The 13,290-nt window shown below is 37.5% G+C and overlaps 1 protein-coding gene across 5 annotated transcripts in view; it reads right to left on the bottom strand.

Annotated features, from left to right (window-relative positions):
- LOC131037813 (coilin) overlaps positions 1-13,290 on the bottom strand; it is a 175,450-nt gene that overhangs the window by 27,331 nt on the left and 134,829 nt on the right. For 4 of the 5 annotated variants that reach the window (XM_057970016.2, XM_057970018.2, XM_057970015.2 and 1 more), the window contains one exon: positions 3,001-3,032. The exons of the other annotated variant lie outside the window; for it this stretch is intronic. In XM_057970016.2, the coding sequence (XP_057825999.2) occupies positions 3,001-3,032 (32 nt within the window). The remainder of the gene's footprint in view (positions 1-3,000; positions 3,033-13,290) is intronic. 5 annotated transcript variants of the gene reach the window in all.

Genomic DNA, 13,290 nt, shown 5'->3' with positions numbered 1-13,290 from the left:
CTCCAGCATGCACAGAATCAGCAGAAGTTGTATGCTGATCAGCAACGAATTGAGAGCACCTTTGAGGTGGGCGACATGGTTTATTTGAGGCTCCAGCCCTACAGACAGTCTACTCTCGAGAAGAGTGGGGTTGAGAAGTTGAAGCCACGATTCTATGGACCTTTCAGAGTCGGCAGAAGGGTTGGAGAAGTGGCGTATGAGCTGGAATTGCCAGCAAGCAGCAAGATCCATAATGTATTTCATGTGTCTTGCCTTAAGAAGACTTTGGGACATAATGTTGTTGCTTCAACTAAGTTACCTCCGCTTGATGAGGAGGGTGAGTTGGTTTTGGTTCCTGAAGCTATCCTTGAATTCAGGGAGGGATCTTTGAGGAGAAGAGTGATCAGGGAGTACTTGATCAAATGAAAGAACCTACCAGCAGAGGGTGTTACATGGAAAAATGAGGAGATTTTACTGCATCCAGCCTTACAGTTGCTTGAGGACAAGCAATTTTGGGGAGGGCGGACTGTAATGTCCCCTTCTCAATGATGACCTTCCAGTGGTCCATTAGCCTATCCCTAAGACCCGTAGGCTAGGTGGAATGAAGAATGAGGGGTCCAGCATTGATGAAACAAGGACTTGTCATTTTTAGTAAGTCAGGGAATGGTTATTCTGATGATACTGTCTTACTGAGCTCTCCATGCTTTGTCTCTGGGCGCGAAGATCATGCTTTCCAGAGCATTAGTTCTTGACTTACTATTTTTAGTAAGTGATAGTGTGGCATAATTCTATTTTTGGCAGTGGACAGGTCCTGATTCTGCAACAGTACAGTGGTCTTCCTGCCTCGGTTTCATCCTAGTTTTGTCAGAAAAATCAGTATGGGAGTCATGTGACGCATTTAAATATTAATTCCTTATCCTAAGGTTTAATATTTAAATCATTTTGATTAATTGCTACTGATTTATGGAATTTGGAATTAATGTCCATTATTTCCTAAGTTTGGCAAAATTCATGTGTATTAAGGGATATCGAAATTATTTGGAGAAGTATCATTTTCCTATTGCATCTCTAATTTCGCCAAAAGTGGTTAACGTGGGTCTTGGGCGTGGGGTTTGACTTGTATTTGGCGCTACACTTGGGTCCACATGAAGATGAAATGTAATGCAAATGAAGGAAGTGGAATTTGTATTTGAATTTGGACGGTGAGAAGTTGGGCTCCCATTTCAGCATCTTGAAAAAATTGTAATTTTATGCTGCCGGTTTGGCGACAAAACCTAAAGCTTCGGAGTGCATCTCCCTAGTGCTTCCCGGTTTCGTACTTGAAATACAGTACCTAGCTGTGTGTTGTATTCTTCTACATTCTCAGAGCTTGCCATAGACATTTTTGGTGTTGGAGTGATTCTGGAGACTTGCTGGTTTCCCTGTGGCTGAAGTACCTTTTCATTCATATCTCTTTGCTAGAGCAACGGACGATTATGGGTATCATCTCCTTCTTTCTTCCCAGCATTGGCAATAAACTTTGTGAGTTTACAGCTTGTTTGATTTAGTTTTGAATTTACTATGCTAAATCGAAATTCCTAGGTATGGCGTGGGTTTTTGCTCTTGCATTGGGATGCGTGCCAAATTTATAAGGGGTTGTTTGGGTTGTAGTTTTGATTGGTTGCTGTTGTGAGTGATATATTGTGGGTTTGGGACAGGTTTGAATTGATTCGGATGTATAATGAGGGAGCTATAAGCATTTTGGCATTTCCATAGGCTGCTGATTTGTAATTTCAGCCTGCAGATTGTTTGTAACAGAAATTTATGTTCTTATTGTGGAAATCTGCATTACTCTCTTCTCTCATCTCTATTATTGTAAGGTTAGGTAGTAGTACTACTAACCAATTCCATTTTTGTAACTCTCATCCCACTGAAAAGTGGTCGAGTGATAGCTTGTGTAATGGTCCTCCCGCTGCATAAGCGGTCGAGTTGAGGTTATTATGTAATTGCAGTCCTCCCGCTAAAATATTGCGGTTAAGCGATTCTTATTTTGTGCATCTCACTTGGCTGATTTACTGCCAAGTTTCCTTGTTCTCCCGCTAGATAAGCGTAAGGGGCTGGCTTGCTGCCCAAGCATTGCATTATGTTTCAGTTTTCTTAAGCTAATGATCCCCTCAACACCGAATGCTCTCACCTTCCCACATTGGGCACTGGGTGATCAGAAAGTGGAAGGGTTACTTTCCAGTATGGTTTCAGTTTATGATTTCTAACCTTAACGGGTTAATTTTTGTTGATGTTATTGTTGTCCTTAAAATTTCAAAAAAACGTTACTGGGATATTACAAAAATGTCTTTGTAATGTAAATACAAAGAGTTCAATGTGATCAAAGGTAATATTACCTAAACTAAAAATCTCAATCAGTGATGATCTCATTGTTGAATGGAGACTCCCTTAGCTACTTCATAAATACCCATAAAAAAGCAAGTGGTGAAAGCAAAACCTCAATAACTATTACAGTTAAATTGTATGCTACATTAATTATAACGTACACTATGTTTGGCACATAGACAACATTGGGACCTCTGATTACAACATTTCAAAAAGTATTCAAATTGAGAATACATAGATACTAAGATAAACACCATGTAATAACTAGTTCATGAAAATCATGTATTGTGAAACAAGTGAAATTATGACAAATAATTAAGTGTGAGGAAATCCTACACCTCTGTTTTGAGTAGGTCTAAGAGAAATGATAGGCAAAGGCACTAACCAAAACAGAAACTATATAAATATGGCTAATAAAAAAGTAAAACCATAACACCCAATATAAATTTCAAAAAAATGTGATGGATCCATCAAAGCATTATCATATTGTTGAATTTAACAAAGACATAAAGACAAAGGAAAAACCTTACTTCAATACCAATTCAGAGCATATACATTTGCATTTAAATGATTAGAAGCTCTCATGATAAATTAACAACATGAACTGCAACTAATTTTTCTCCTGATTGTAGAGATAACTTTTCAATGTCTTACTGTTAAATCTTCAATCTCCTGGGCCTCATATTCTGCAGCCACATAAAGAAATCATAGCTGTAAAGCAGTGAGAAAAGAAAAAAGATACTCAAAGTACACAATGATCAAGAAAAAGCTACTACAAAAAATAGTATTGTAATTCATAAAAATACACTACAATTTTAACTAACTGTTTGAAACTCAAATATTTGGTTAAGAATTGCTATGAAACTGACAAAACATTAAAGTTAGCATGCTTAATCTTGTATCAGGTCAAAGAAGATTATTCTGAGCAATATCATGTCATTAACAAACTACAAACTTAATGAACCACACAAATAACAACCGAGCATATCAGAATCACAATATACATTCTTGCAATTGCACCACTATATTAACATCTGTTCTTTTATAATCCAGGCAACTGGCAATCATTTGTTAAGTGAAAATTTAATTTAACTTACAAAACATCTTAGCTCCTAAAAAACTAAGTCTTTCTCCTTTTAAAATGGAATAAGCAACATCGGTCCTTTGATAATCAGGGGAGGCATCAATCAATAGTAGGAGAGAAAGGGAAGCACTATTTTGTTGGATATTTTTTCATTGATGGCAAGGTTGATAATCAAGGTCGTATAAATTTTGGAGGATTACTCAAAGTAATAGAAAACTGGAATGAGCTACTTGGCTGCTTTGTTAAGCTCCTTGGCTGCTTGGTTGAGCTACTTGGTTGTCTGGTAGAGCTATCTACTGTATGTTTGAGCTACTTGGTTGTCAATTTGAGCTGTCTGCTTGTCCAAGTCGGCTGCTCGCTTGTATATTTCTGTGTCAAATCAGATTGACACATCACCAATGAAATATTTAATATTTCAGTGGTCTCAATTTTAAATGTGGCGGCTATATATGCATTCACTATTTTCACACAATGATTTTGGATTGCTTCGGGAAGTAGTGCTTGGCTTTTAATTGAAACGAACTTCATTAAATTATTATTTTTCATGGTGCAACGATGTTATGATTTCATAACACCTTTCTAAGTTTGGCATGGGACCTCTTGGGCTTCGATTCTTCATTATTCTCCTTTTGGACGTGGCAGCTATTTTTAGTTTGAGGTCTTCGTTGAAGGCGAATTTAATTTCTGCACAACTTTAATTCATGGACAGAAGTGTGCGTTAGGGAAGCTTCTTCATTTGTCGTGGGATTCTTTATGAAACATTTGCCGCTGGTCTATTTTCTGCCACTGGTCAGCCTTTAATGCATGGATGATATGGATAGCATGCGTGGAATGCCTTGAATGAATATTATGAAGTGATGCGATACTGGTGGTCGTAATGAAAGTCTTTTATATGCCACCCGAAAGTTTTTAAAAAGTGGAGTGTTGCTGGATATTATGTAGTGTAGTATATATACATAATGGAGTTTGCTCGGAGAAAAGGAGAGGGAGGCGTTTAAGTGAGGTAGATCACAGCTGCACTTTCAAACCTGACCTCTACAATGCCTCCTAAAGCCCGAAATCCAAAGGAGAGGGAGTTTCGTTGAAAGGTTCAAGCTTTGAAAGCGACCAAAAATACCCAAGTTTTGAAACAAAGAAAATGGGCGTTTAAAACAAAAAGAAGGTAATATGACGCGAATCCTTCATAAGGCTCGAAATGGATTAAGTTTGAAATTTAAAGTTCACATTCACCCTAGGGGAGCCAAGTCTTGTGGAAGGCGAATAGAAAAAATCGTGCATTTTCTTTGAAATGACCGATTTTTGTAACAGCAAAGATCGTTCAATAGAGAATCCCAAAATCTTCAAAGGAGCCCATAAGCTGAAAATGGAGCAAAGGAAGTCGGCATTGTAACTCATTTTGACAGAAGATAAACAAAGAAGACAAGTTTGCACGATAATCTTCAGTAGGCCGAAAAGAATGAAGCTCAAAAGCCCGCAAAATGGCTTTCTACGCCGAAAATCACTAACAATGAAATCACACAAGATGAGCCTATAGGACCGAAAACACAAAGGCCCCCAAAAATCGTGCATTTCCTCTATTATGCCCGAGTTTTATGACAAGAGGAGGGCGTCTAAAGTGAAACTAAAATGAAAATCGCGCAAAATAGGCTTCACGACCGATAACCTATAGCCAGGTCTGAATCGCACAAACATCCTTCACAGCCCAAAATCACTCAAGCCTGTAAATCGCCCAAAATGGTCTCATAAGTCGAAAAGGGTGAAGGACATCACGTTTGCATTTTAACCTCAGAGGCCGAATTACAACTTAAGACTTTCAAATCGGCTTCTAAAGCCGAAATGTAAGACAACGCTCTCAAAAAAGCTTAAAGGCCGAAATAGTATAAAAGAAACTCTCACAAAATTTCTCATTAAGCCGAAAATGACTAGAGAGTCCAAAATCGCGCAATAAAACCCCAAATAGACTTACGATAAAATCACGTTTGAAGAAAGGCTCAATAGTCCGAAAAGGTGAAATGAAGGGTAAATTCAAAATCCTCTCACAAGCCAAAATTTAAAAAAGGAAGGAAGGAGTCTAAGCAAAACCAAGTCTCACAAATCTGCTAAGTAGACCGAAATGCAAGATAAAGCTAACAAAGTCGACTTAAAGGCCGAAATTGGAAATCAACACAAAACTTGCAAAATCTCCTCCTAAGCCGAAAAGGTGAAGAACCTCCAAATTCGCCAGTCCTCTCAAATGCCGAAAAGCTTCAACAAAGGCACTTCAACCATTGAGCTAGAATCTCACGTTTCCCCTAAGAATCCCAAAATTGTGAGGAATTTTATCCTTTCGGTCTGAAACTTTCAAAAGAGAGAAAAGACGTTATAATAGAAAGTCTCGCATCTTAGCCAAAAGGGCCGAAATTTGAAGGGGATTCATATAATCATTGAAAATAAAGTCTTGCAAAAGACTTCAACTACCCGAAATTCCAAGACTCGAGTGATTACAAGGTTAGATCGCACGTTTTGATCCAAGGGTGTGAACTTCAAAAGTAAAAGTGGTGTTAAAATGGAAAGCCAAAATCTCACATTTTAGGTGAAGCGTTCGAAATTGAACTTAACATCTCGCAATTCACCTCTCAGGCCTAAATTTCCTCTAAGTTGGAGAGCAAATCAAGACAAAGGATCGGATTTCAGGTTCGAGGAGAAACATTTTAAAAGATACATTTCACAAAAAGCTTCTCAAGCCTGAACTCCACCGAGGTCCGAGACGAAGCCAAACGTTAAATTTAATATTTGTCAAATTAATTTAATTAATTTTTCAAATTGATTGATTAAAGGTGATATTGATTGCTTGCAGGCGTCGTCCAGAAGAACAAGGAAAAAGCCTGAAACGTCAAGGAGACTTGATCGCGATCGACATCGGGAGGAGCTAAAGTGACAACTTAACACAAGATCAAAGCCAGGCGCTGGAAGCTGGAGAAGAAGATGCAGGAGCACGAGATCGGAACCAAGCATTGGGAAGCGTGCAACTAGACCCCAAATTGAAGTCCACCACCGAGACCAAAGATCGAAGACAATTCAGAATGCAACAAGTATGTGCATTCCCAAAAGGATACACTGCTGGAAAAAATTCCAGAAATTCAGTAAAAAATTGAAATTGTTTAATGTAAAGCTGCTTGTGGGTCCCACTCAAGATATTTTGAAACAAAGGGGAAACAGGTCTAGTGTGGACAACTATTTCCAACTACCGGATAGACCCAAATTGAATCCAAACAGTTGTAGGCAGTTGAGATAGTGGTTGGGTAGCTAACTGAAAATTGAGTGGGCATGGGTAAAAGTTGCTATCCTTCTGGAAGGCAAATCAGGGCCCTTGGATGCAGTCCATCCTAGCCACCGATCTGAATTGTAAAATCTATAAAAGGCAGGATGCCTCTTATTGAGGGTTAGATTATTATTAGAGGGTTAGACTCTAGTTAGACCGTTAGATTTCAGTTAGAATAGGCTAGATTGTAGAAGGTTAATTTTTAGTAGCATAGAGATGCTCCAGAAATTGTTGTAATGGCAGCTGAAGCAAATATATGAACATTGAAATATGGTGTTTGTTGTCTTTGTTTTCTTCTGTTTGCATGGTTTCTTTCAGCATTTTAGATAGATCTTTTTTTGGGTATGCAGGTATCTGATGGATTCAGGCTCATACCATTGAGGATATATTGATTGTATGTTCTTGTGTATGGTTAGCCTGAGCCTTTAAATCGTGCTTAGTTCAATTGCAGGTGTCCGTCTGAGCTGCGCCAGAATTGGTTGTCTGAAAATCTTCCAAATCCTCTTGAAGATTGCACGCTTCCTGTGAAGTTGTGAGCCATTATGGCCAAACAGGGATTGGTTATGTTGAATCCGTCTACTCGCATACCAGTCTTCTTAATTTTAGGTTTCCTACACCCTTCCCTTTTGATTTTATTTCCCAGTTCGAGAATCAGATGTTGACTAGCTTGTTGTAAAACGTAAGGCCCCTTGTGCTCCCAGCAAAACACATCGACCGTTGAGTTATCCCGCAGTCAAGAACTGACATTTGGAACCTTGAGGTTGTCCCCTTTGATCGATTAAAAACAGCATTAGGGTTTCCTTATACAAGAGAGGATAGGATACTCAACGAGTAACATTCTATTCTGCGTTGGTCAGACAGAGTTGCAGCGATGCGACTTTAGACACGTCAACAAGTCCCTTTCCTCACGAAGATCTCGAAGGTCAATGAAGTTACATGCTAACAACCTTGGCAGTCTTCGAAGAATGTGGTCAACCATGTCGTTTATTGTCAAGTCGTCCCTTTTGATTGACAAATACTTCCCATAGGTGCACCAGATCTTGCATCAATCTATCCTCAACTATATCTTCCTCTTCTTCAATTTCTGAGAATTCTTATTCAAAAGGTCGACCCATTACATCGCCAAACTGCATGTCACCATACTGCCTCTCTGTGGTTTAGATCTCCAGGCTTCATATCAGCAACAATGCCAAAATGTTTACTCTTGTAGGGAGCTTGCTAATTAATATGCAAAGTAAACAAAGATATCATTTGTAGAATATAAAGTAACAAAACATAACAATGCCAATACAACAATTTCAAAAAGATGTATCGTTTATTATTGTATGCAATGTGTACAAGATCATAATTGCCAAATCAACTACCCATCTAGAACAATGGATAACATTACATTAGCCAACTAATACTTACATAATTAATACTTCGGTTACAAATATTTATTTATTAACAATCTAGCCTAACTACCGACTACAATACTTGAAAGTCTATTTTGGAAAAGGCTTTGTGAAGATGTTTGCAATTTGTTACTTTGTAGCAATGTATTCCAACTTGACTTGCTGATCAACCACCTACTCTTTAAAAAAATGGCATTTGATTGGAATATACTTTGTCCTAGAGTGCATAATTGGATTCTTCAGATTGATTGCACTCCTAAATGTCAGAAAATATGGAGATGGGATGCTCATACTCAACCTTAATATCCTTCAAGGCTTGTTTCATCCAAAGAACCTATGTGCAACAAGTAGTTGTTGCAATGTATTCTACTTCTATTGTAAATAAAGAAATTAAAGCCTTTTTCTTACTCAACCAAGATACAAGATTGTTACCGAGGAAAATGCTCCTCTAGTTGTACTTTATCTATCATCAAACTATCAGCCCAATATGCATCCACATATGTTATAAGGGTGAAACCTTCACCTCTTGGATACCACAATCCAAAATCCATAGTGCCATTTAGATATTTGAAAAAAAAATTAATTAAAATAAAATGAATTTTCTTTAGAGCTACTTGAAACTGTGCTACCCAGCCAACTGCTTGAATTATATCAGGCCTCATCACTATCACATATGATGAAATTCCAATCATGGAGCTGTATAGAGTTTGGTTACCCTCAAGAGATTCATCATCCTTACTTAATTTGCAACCTACAACCATGGGAGTGCTCACTAGATTGCGATCTTCCATCCTGAATTTCTTCAACATCTACTTAATGTACTTGGTTTGTGAGATAAATAGTTCCTTGTCTAATTGGGAAAATTACAACCCAATTAAGAAAGATATAACTCACCAAGCATTGACATCTCAAACCCCTACATATTTGTGGCAAATTCTTGACACATTTTGTCACTACTGCCTCTTAAAATGATGTCATCCACATAGACCACAACAATCAACAAATTTCCTTCTTCATTCTTGATGTAAAGATTGTTGTTTACAATTCCTCTTTTGAAGCCTTGTTCTTGAAGACACTTAACTAATCTTGAGTACCAAGCCCTTTGGGCTTATTTTAGTCCACCTGCAAACATAGTCCTCATTCCCTGATAAGAAAAATCCTTCTAGTTGTTCAATGTATACCTCTTCCTACAACAATCAACAAATTTCCTTCTTCATTCTTGATGTAAAGATTATTGTTCACATTTCCTCTTTTGAAGCCTTGTTCTTGAAGATAATTGTTTAATCTTGAGTACTAAGCCCTTGGGGCTTTAGTCCACAAGGTCCATTCTTTAGCCTGCAAACATAGTCCTCATTCTCTGATAAGAGAAATCCTTCTGGTTGTTCAATGTATACCTCTCCTCCAGGTTTTCGTTTAGAAAGGTTGACTTCACATGCATCTGGTAGACTTTAAAGTTCTTAAAATTGACAAGGGCTAAAAACATTCTTATAGCTTCCATATGAGTAACAAGAACAAAGGTTTCTTCAAAATCAATTCCTTCAACTTGAGCATATCAAATATTTCAATCCCACACATGACCATAAACAAAAGAACTATATAAGAATGGACATAAAGTGGAAGGCAAAAATGTTAATTGCTCAGATAATGACCAGCTCACATCAACTTAGATGTGAAACGAGGAGATGGATGATACCCAAAGAGGAATGGGAAGATAGAAGATGTAGATATTGCACTCAAGGGGGGGTGGAGACAATATGGCATTACATCATGGAGTGTCCAGCCTACAATGACATTCGAATCAATTATGTTGAGACACTAAATATAAACATCTTGAGTGATCTATCTGACGAAGAAAAGATAACATGAGTTGCAGATTTCCTAATCAAGATACACAACGGAAGATACAAGTTGCTGAAGGAGAAAGAGGTTTAGCAGTCACAGTATTTCGTTTGGGTTTGTTTGGGCTTCGCATGCTTTGCTAGCTATCCATGGGTCCCATAGGCTATTTGGCCTTGTGGACATTATTAAAAAATTCATTCATTCCTCTTCCATAGCCTTTATCCATTGCTTGTCTTCACTTGCTTCTCTAAAGCCATTTGATTATATTTTGGAGAGGAAACAAAAATGTTCATGTTTTTTTATGTTAGTAAATCTCCTCCTTGTTTGAATCTATGTATCTTCATCCCCAATGATCAAATCTCCTAGATGATTCTTCAAGACAAATTTGGAAGGAGTCTTACTTAGTGCTCTAGAAGGTGTTGCTCAACTATCTCTTTCTCAGTCTTCTCCTTTGTTCCTTTGCAAATTTCCACATTTTGAGGAACATCTTCTAGGACTTCTTCTTCATAGCATCCTTTATCAACTTTTACATTTGCACTTTCAATAATCTTGTGTGGCATCTTGTTATAGCATTTGTATGCTTTGTTTCTTGTGGAGTGGCCAAGGAATATTCCCCCACTAGCTCTAGCATCAAACTTTCCTAGGTATTCTTCATCTCTCCTTATGTAACATGTCCTTCAAAAAACATTGAAATACTTCACTGTTGTAGGTCTCCCTTTCCATTAATTCATTGCGTTTTGTTATCATTTACTATGACTTGTATAAATCACATCTCTTCAAAAAGTATCAACTAACTCTGATTCCTTTAACACAACTCTAGCCATTTCTTAGACTGTTCTTTTCTTTCTTTCTGCAACTCCATTTTTTTGTGGAGTTCTTGCAACTAAAAACTACCTTCTCATCCCATGCTTTTCATAGAAATCTTCAACTTCATTGGAAGTGAATTCTCCTCCCCTATCCGATCTAAGACATTGATCTTTAAACCTGATTCATTCTCTACTAATGCTTTGTATGCTTTAAACTTATCGAGAGCTTCAATTGTTTCTTTCAAAGAGAAAATCCAAATTTTTCCACAATAATCATGAATTAATAGCATAAAATACCTTTCTCAGTGCACGTTTCTTGATCTGGTTGGACCACAGAGATCCGTATGTATAACCTCCAATGGCTTTGATGCCAAGTGTTTCTTTAATTTAAAACTCACTCTAGTTTGCTTCCCAAGTTGACATTGCTTACATGCAATATTTGCAAGCGTTTAAATCTTTGGCATGTCTCTCACTGCTTCCTTACAACTGATCTTGACAAGATTATCAAAATTTAAGTACCCAATCTTCTATGCCATAACCAAAGCTTGTCTTCTTGCCTCATGTAATATCTTTGGTTGTTGAATTCATTAAGGATGTAGAGATTATTGGATGTTTTGCATGGATTTGCTATCAATTTTCTATCTTTCTTGATTCCACATCCTCTAGGAAGAAATGTAACAGTGTGCCCTTGATCACATAGCTGAGTTACACATAGGAGATTCTGCTTCAACCCTTTTAACATATAGGACATTCTCAGTTTTTGTTTTTCCATTGTCCAAACTAAGAGTCCCTTTTCCTTTTATATCTTTCATAGTGTTGTCACCAAATTTCATTGTCCCTTAATCTGCTTGTTCAAGAGTAATGAATTTACTTTTGTCAATTGTCATGTGCCTTCCACTATCAACATACCATCTATCATTTTTGTTTTGTGCATGTCAAGTTGTTTGCAAACATGGACTTTTCTTTCTCTTGCTTCTTCTTTTTCCAAAACTTAGTTGACTCATCCTTACTTTTGTTAAGAGTATTCTCCTTCTTGCTTTGTCTTTGGATCTCAACAAAAATAGTTTTACAAAGACGTAGTGTATGCCAAAAATTGTTGCACTTTTAGCGTATAATGTTATAATCCATTAGAGGAGCAAATGAATTATAATTTCTTTTGGTTAAAGCAGGATTATACCTTGCATGAATTCTGCAATCTACTACTTTGTGACCAAAATGATTGCATGAAAAACTATAGCCATTAAAGGAATGATGTAACTTGGTTATGTATGGTTGTCTTTGATGAAAGCACCTTCTGAAGTTGTCCTTGTTTTCCTTTGGAGGTGGATTGTTCATTTGTGGGACTTTATTCTCCTCCTCCTTCATCTCCTTTTTGTTGTTGTCTTTGGTGGAATTCTTCAGAGCCTTGATGTAGCTTTTCAGCTTTTCTTCATTTTCCTATTGTGGTTGATCTGCAACCTTAGAACTTGTAGCCTCCTTTGACTTCTTTTGATCTTCACCAAACCAAGACCAATCTTAATAAATGATGATCTTTGCAAATTGATGACTTATCCAACCTTCCAATGCTTTTGTCGAATTTTAAGCTTTGATTCAATTATTCAACAAATTTCTCCAATTCTTTTCTTAGGAAGACAATTTCAAGCTCCAATTTTTCACAATTGCATTCCTTTGCCTTAAGCTGATCTCTTATAACTTCCTCAATCTGTTTTGCCTCTTCTAATCAAACTTTCAGATCTACTATTATTTTATACGATTTTACTTGAGATTCACAAACTTCTTGAATTCATAACTTTTGATTTGAAATTATTTTCTTCGGCTTCTCATTTTCTCTATAAGTTGTTGCAAAGTGTGCACCCTTGGTCTCCTTGTGTTGTGCAACGCAGCGCTCGAGTTTGGGACATGGCTTAACTGCCTCTTGTGGATTCTACAAGTCCGGTGGTTGTATCGGGCATTAACAAGTCGATCTTTTGGTGCAACGGCAACCATACTCCTAACAAATGGTATCAAAGCCTGGGTCACAAGTTCAAACCCCCTCGCTTGTGCTGGGGTGGATTGTTGCAAGGTGTGCACTCTTGGTCTCCTTGTGATGTGCAACGCAGCGCTCAGGTTTGTGACATGGCTTAACCGCCTCCTTTGGATTCTATAAGTCTAGTGGTTGTATCGGACATTAACAGGTCGATTTTTTGGTGCAATAGCAAACGTACTTCTAACATAAGCATAGTGGAGTACTTCCTTAAGCTCTACTTCATCTTCTTCATTGCGCACCTCCGTTTCTTCTTCCTCTTTGTTCTTATCAGTTTCTACTTTCATTTCCATGAAGAGTATTTCTTCTCCATCACCACTTGAACTTTCTTCGCTGCTTTCTTCCAATGAGCTATCACTCTTCTTTGAAGAAAAACTCTAGTATTTTCAAGAGTTCTTTTGATATTGACCATGCTTGTGGCTCTTCTTTTGATGCTTCTTTCTCCCTTTCTTCATGTAGTAGTCCTCTGCATCCTCACTACTTTCATTTTTATCTTG

This window comes from Cryptomeria japonica, chromosome 1 (genome assembly GCF_030272615.1).
Source record: "Cryptomeria japonica chromosome 1, Sugi_1.0, whole genome shotgun sequence".
Lineage (NCBI taxonomy): Eukaryota > Viridiplantae > Streptophyta > Pinopsida > Cupressales > Cupressaceae > Cryptomeria > Cryptomeria japonica.
Note: the sequence above shows the minus strand (reverse complement) of the source record. Positions and strands in the feature narration are given on the sequence as shown.